The 5,921-nt window shown below is 38.4% G+C and overlaps 1 protein-coding gene across 1 annotated transcript; it reads left to right on the top strand.

Annotated features, from left to right (window-relative positions):
* Positions 1-478: 478 nt before the first annotated feature.
* LOC127104516 (RNA-binding protein Y14) lies at positions 479-1,443 on the top strand. The gene is made up of 5 exons (XM_051041700.1): positions 479-490; positions 587-865; positions 958-1,094; positions 1,169-1,221; positions 1,314-1,443. Exons 2-5 carry the CDS (start codon positions 592-594, stop codon positions 1,441-1,443), a joined length of 594 nt encoding a protein of 197 aa, XP_050897657.1. The 5' UTR covers positions 479-490; positions 587-591.
* The last annotated feature ends 4,478 nt before the right edge of the window (positions 1,444-5,921 follow it).

Here is a 5,921-nt window from a genome sequence, read left to right on the forward strand (position 1 = left end):
TTGCTGTATTAGTAACAATGTTGGATCAGATGTCATGACTTCGTGTAGAACATCTGAACTCTGACTATACCAGAATTTCAATTGGTATCAGAGCAGGCATCATGTTCTGTTTCTAGATGAGATCCATGGGTGATACTTTCTGGTATCTTGCAAGGAGTTATGTTAGCACTACGCCAAAAAGGTTTTTTAACAGCGCATCTTAGACAGCGCTTTTAAAAGAAAGCGCTGTCTAAGGTTAAAATAAAAATAAAACACGGAAAATGTTCTAAAAAAAATAATGAAAGCGCTGTCTAAGGGGGGGTCTTAGACAGCGCTTTTAGAAAGCGCTGTCTAAGACCCCCCCTTAGAGAACGCTTTTAGAAAGCGCTTTTAAATATAGACCTTAGTCAGCGCTTTTGAGAAAGCGCTGTTTAAAGTCTTTCAATTAAAAAAAAAATTAAAACCAAAAGCGCTGTCTAAGGTCTATATTTAGTCATTCTTCCATCACCAGGTTCGTAACACACTTCAATTTCGATAGAAACAAACCCTAACATTACCACCGAGCCTAAAACCTAACCTAATTTCGGTTCATTTTTTGAGTTTTCAGTGAAGATGCAAGGAACCGCCGCCGACGGAGAAGCTTTGGATTTCGAGCCGGAGGATGATGACTTGATGGACGAAGAAGGTGCTCCTGACGCCGAAGCTTCACCGCCTCATCCCAAACTCAAATCCGCCATCACCGCTGCTTCGAATCTTTCCATTCCCAAAAAGACTAAAGGTCGTGGCTTCCGTCAGGATTCTGATTCTGCCGCTAACCGTAACTCCCGTCTCGCCGGTTCTGGTTTTGATATTGTTACTGCGGACGGTGGTCCTGGACCTCAAAGATGTTAGTGTTATCACTTTCCAATTTAATTGCTTTTCTATTTTTTTGGGTTTTGGTTTTAGGTTATTTCTCTTAAATTGATGTTGATGATGCAGCCATTGAAGGATGGATTATTTTGGTGACCGGTGTGCATGAGGAAGCTCAAGATGATGATTTGCTAAATGCGTTTGGCGAATATGGAGAGATTAAGAACCTTAACTTGAATCTTGATCGCCGTACTGGTTTTGTCAAAGTATGTCATTAATGCTCTTTCACTTTATACTCATTCATTCATGTGCATTACACTAATTGATTATAATTGACTAGTTTGATGGATACTATGTTGTCATGAATGAATTGATGTTAAAAGATGTTTTGAAGTAGGTCTGTTAATGGATATGGGGGCTAATGTTAGTCTAAGTGATTAATGGGAATCTTTAATCTATACGGTGCTACTTTATAATCGTTATAGCCTTGTATTGCTGATACATTTTGATGATTACACTTTTTATGGTATCATTTCCATGGTTGTCAAGATCTCGATCATAAAATCTTTAAGATTTTATGATCTCACTCACTCTAACAATCTCGATCTTAAGTAGAATCGTGGTGTTGTAGACAAATTGTAAAACCATTGATTTTGTGCGATCTTTGCCAGTTTTAGCCAAGATCGACCTATTTTTGGCCACCACCATTAAAAGCTGAGAAGGATGATAAGATGCATAGGCACAACCTAGGTTGTTAATCTCAGATAGTGGCGTGTAGCACCAGACCCCTCAAAATGCTAGAGTGGCATAGCGGATTGCGGGATGACCGCTATTGTGAGTTTTAAAATCCAAGGTAAATACTTAACATGAATACATAAATACTTAAAATAAGTTCCAACAACATACATAATGCCTTAAAACCAAAATACGAGAAATTGTTTTTTATACCGTTTAATACCGGGTTAGCATTTCATTCTAAATTCATCTATTATAATTATTTTCCAAGTTACCATCTAACATTTGCCTAATCATTACAGTGGACATTGGTTGTTGCTCGCAATCAATCCTATCCGAGAAATTGTGTATTATCTTGACTCGTTAGGAAATGATTGGACAACATACCCGGATATGAAGGTCCTAATTGACACGTAAGTGAGAATGTTCAAAAATTTTCTTAGTTTATGTGAATTGTTCTAATTGCTTCATTTTTATTTTATTAGCGTCCTACAAGCTTTTCGGGCCCAACGAGATATCCAAACCTCAAGGAGGGGCGCCAACTCCATTACATGGATTAAAGTGGCGGTATATTTTTAATTACCACATTTTTTATTATATTAGTGATGACACTTGATAAAACTTAGGATTTATAATCCATATTTTTTTTTCATATGTAGTGTCCTCAACAACGTAATCAAATAGATTGCGGGTATTTCATGTTGAGGTTTATGCGAGATACTCTTGCTTTGGGCCGATTAAAGATTCCCACCGATGTATGTATTTCTAACTTATGAGTTATTTTTATATTTACACATATCTCATATAATTAAATAGTTGGAATTAATTCAAAATATGTTATATTATTATGTAGTACTTTGATGAATTCAAGTGTGCATTTTATACAAAGGATCAAGTGGACGAAATCAAAGAGGAGTGGTGTCAATTCATGATAAAGCTCAATGTTTGTTCATAAATTTGTGTAATTAATGTGTACATTTGTAGTATATGTTATGACTTGTAAATGTGTACATAAATTTGTATATATTTTGATACATTTAAGGCAAAATTGGTTTGAATTGGTATATATATATATTTGTTAGCCAAAAATTGGTAGAAAAAAAGCCAAAATGGCATATATAAAATGTGATAATTGTCTGTCAAAATCTGGTTGAAAACAGGTAGAAATTCTGGTTTATAAACCTGGAAAAAATGTGGTTTAAAACAAAAGCTTCAAAAATTTTCGTATACCTTAGACAACACTTTTGTAAAAAGCGCTGTCTAAGGGGGGGATTAGAAAGCGCTTTAGGCAAAAGCGTTGTCTAAGGGGGGGGCTTAGACAGCGTTTTTTGAAAAGCGCTGTCTAAGGTATACCTAAAAAAATTAAAATAGGAGGGTCTTAGAAAGCGCTTTTGGCCAAAGCGCTGTCTAAGGGGGGGGGGGCTTAGACAGCGCTTTTAAGATTTAAAAAAGCGCTGTCTAAACCTTTAGCAGCAGAGGTTTAGACAGCGCTTTAAAGCGCTGTCTAAGGCTAAAAAAAGCGCTGTCTAAGGTCTTGTTTGTTGTAGTGTAGTACTGATGCTGGAACCTGTGGAAGGTTCTGTGATTTCCCTGAATGGTCCCTTGAAGTAGGTGGATGGACTATTCATGACAGGAACGGTGTGTACCTGTCTCTGGAGGTTGGCAATTGGCCGTTGTGTGGGACAACTCTGCTAGTATTGAATCATATTCAATCTTGGTATGATCTTGGAGGCTGATCTGGTGAAGTGTGTGTTCATAGGTTGAAATGTATTATGATTTCCGCTGCATAATACCTGGCAAAACTCAAACTCTGATGTAGTTTCCCCTCATGTGGATGAAAGGCTGATGCATTCAAGATTTCATCATAATCTACTAAAGATGTCAAAGATACTTGAGTCTCCTCAAGTCCACTCATCATGACGTTCTTGCTTCAGGATGGTAAGAATCACCTGATCACTGATTCTTTTACTCTCTTGGGTAGTGTATATGAAGACCTTGAAGACTTTCAAGGAGGGTTTTGTTCCAAGGAGGTGGAACTAATGTTCTAGGTGATGTTAGAACATGTTGTTCAACAAGTATGCAGCTACTAGTTGAAGAGCAGATGTGTTTAGGTGTCAAACAAAGGGATACTTTTGTTTGGAACCTACTCCTGACCTGGAAGAGGAGACATCTGTGTGTGCTGAGTTGACAAGGGTAGGGTCAACTGTATGTGTGCTCAAGAAGGTCACTTTTAGACGTCTGATCTCTAAAAGTGAAGCTGGTTGAGATGTGACATGGTGCAATTTCATGCTGTCTGTCTTATTCATATAGAATGATCAGGATTGGATAGTTGTTCCCTGAAGTACTATGTTGTGTTGGAAGACAAGTCCCCTGGATGTTAGAAGTCAATACTGGGGTAACCTGATTGATATTTCATTTGAGAGGATTGGGACCATGAATCTAGTTATTCAAACACTATGCTCAGAAGTGACAGTTCTTTCAAGGAGTGAGAATATGAAGATTCAGAGATTGGTAGAGGTAGTATGCTCTGGCAATGCATACCTACTATTGACGGGTGTTGTTTTCTTTCACCAGTACTTATGGTCAGCTGGAGTCTGATTGGTGTGATTGGAGTATGTATAGGTATAACTCATAGAGTTAGTTGCCACCGATAGGGGTGATGTATGTCATGTTGAGACATTTGTGTATAATGCATGGATATTGGTGTGAAGTTTCCATGATTGTTAATTTGAGGGGGAGTTTTGGTTAACCTCCTCACGTTTGGTCAGCCTAGGGTCTGGTTGGCTGTTGACCTGTGTCACATGGGGTCTGGTTGTTGTGTGACACATTTGCAAGGAAGGATTCATCTCTCTCATTCCTAAGGGTGAATCTAATCTGAAAAGTTTCTCAAAACTGTTGAGGTGCTTGCAAGCAGAAGATGTTGACACAAGAAGAGTATTTTCAAAGTATTCTTATGGTGGAAGTATCTGATAGGAAAATTGGGAAAGGATTTAAGATCAATGTCTACTTGTGCCAAGTACAAGTATTTAATTGATTATCCTTGGAACTCAAGATAACTGATGTTTTTAAAAGATGTTGGAACATCTTGTCTTCAAGACCCTGTGCAGAATCACAGGAAGGATAGTACATTGGTTTATGATCTATCACTTTGGTGGCAGCAAAAGCATATGATCTCTGAAAAGGTTTCTTGGCAAGAAACATGTTCAGCCTTGGTGTGTACAAGAAGAAGAAAACATCATAGTCCTGATGGTGGTTACTGGGATCAGTTCACTTCTGATCTAGGTAAGGAAGTGCATTAGCTAATACACACTGTGGAGTCAAGAACAAGTGGCAGCTGTCTTGACATCATGGAAACAGCTTTGCTTTAGGAAGTGGAATCCTTGGTATAGCTGAAGGGGTAGTTTCTAACTGGTCCTTCTGAAGACTCATGCATCAGAATGTCTGATGTCTTTGGAGAAGAAGCAGGGATTCATCAAGGTGTGAGCTTGGATGACTTAACTGCAAACCTGCAGGATGGAGGATGTTTACTCAAACTTGGTTCTACAATCAAGTCTATGAGAACATTGAACTCTTGTTCTGTGAAGGGAGGAAGTTCTTTCAAGTGGCAGAAGAAGGAGCTGAATTCAACAGCTAAATGTCAAAACACAATGCTATGACATTTGGTTCAACATCAGAATCTTAGTTGGTGAAGTGGCACATCAACTTGAGATAGAAGGGTCTACAAGGTTGTAGATTGGATACTTCAAAAAGCTTGAAGTTCAAGTCTCACTTGGAAGGTCAGAATATCTTTGGGAGAAGTCTGTTAAACGTGGAGAGGTCAAAAGAATGGCATTTGACTTTTTCATATGAGGATTCATGAAGGAGGTAATCAACCAGTGGCAATTGGTCTATCTCAGAAGTGAGTTCGAAGAATCAAGATAATCAACATATGGCAGCGGATTACTCTTGAGGACAGTCTGAGACAAATTACTTTTGAGCAGAAAAGTAGTAAGTTGAAGACAAAAGGAAGTGGTTTTTGTCATCTCTTGGAGCTTGTGACTGGAGTACATATGCAAGCAGGATTGTTTCAGAATGCCACATACATTGACAAGGCTTCTGATATTGGTTGTATCTGCTGGAGCTTATTTGGAAGACTATCTCTTGTAATGGGATGAGAATGTATATGTCCCAATTTGTGTCTGGTTTCTTGTGGTTCAAGCCAATGACTCAGTGATATCTGAAGATTAGCAGATGGTGTTATGTTGTGAAGGATGTCCTAACTCATGTTAGAACATTTTGTGAAGTGGTTTTCTACTCTGGTTAGAAGAGAGATTGACACAGAGTATGGATGTGTTCAGCCAAGAGGGTTGAACAGAGGG

The sequence above is a fragment of the Lathyrus oleraceus genome, chromosome 7, assembly GCF_024323335.1.
Source record: "Lathyrus oleraceus cultivar Zhongwan6 chromosome 7, CAAS_Psat_ZW6_1.0, whole genome shotgun sequence".
NCBI lineage: Eukaryota > Viridiplantae > Streptophyta > Magnoliopsida > Fabales > Fabaceae > Lathyrus > Lathyrus oleraceus.

Coding starts and splice junctions, on each gene's coding strand:
- LOC127104516 (XM_051041700.1), top strand. CDS start 592: ATGCAAGGAACCGCCGCCGACGGAGAAGCTTTGGATTTCGAGCCGGAG. Junction 866..957: donor TGGTCCTGGACCTCAAAGAT/GTTAGTGTTATC, acceptor TTGATGATGCAG/CCATTGAAGGATGGATTATT. Junction 1,222..1,313: donor ATGTTAAAAGATGTTTTGAA/GTAGGTCTGTTA, acceptor TAATCGTTATAG/CCTTGTATTGCTGATACATT.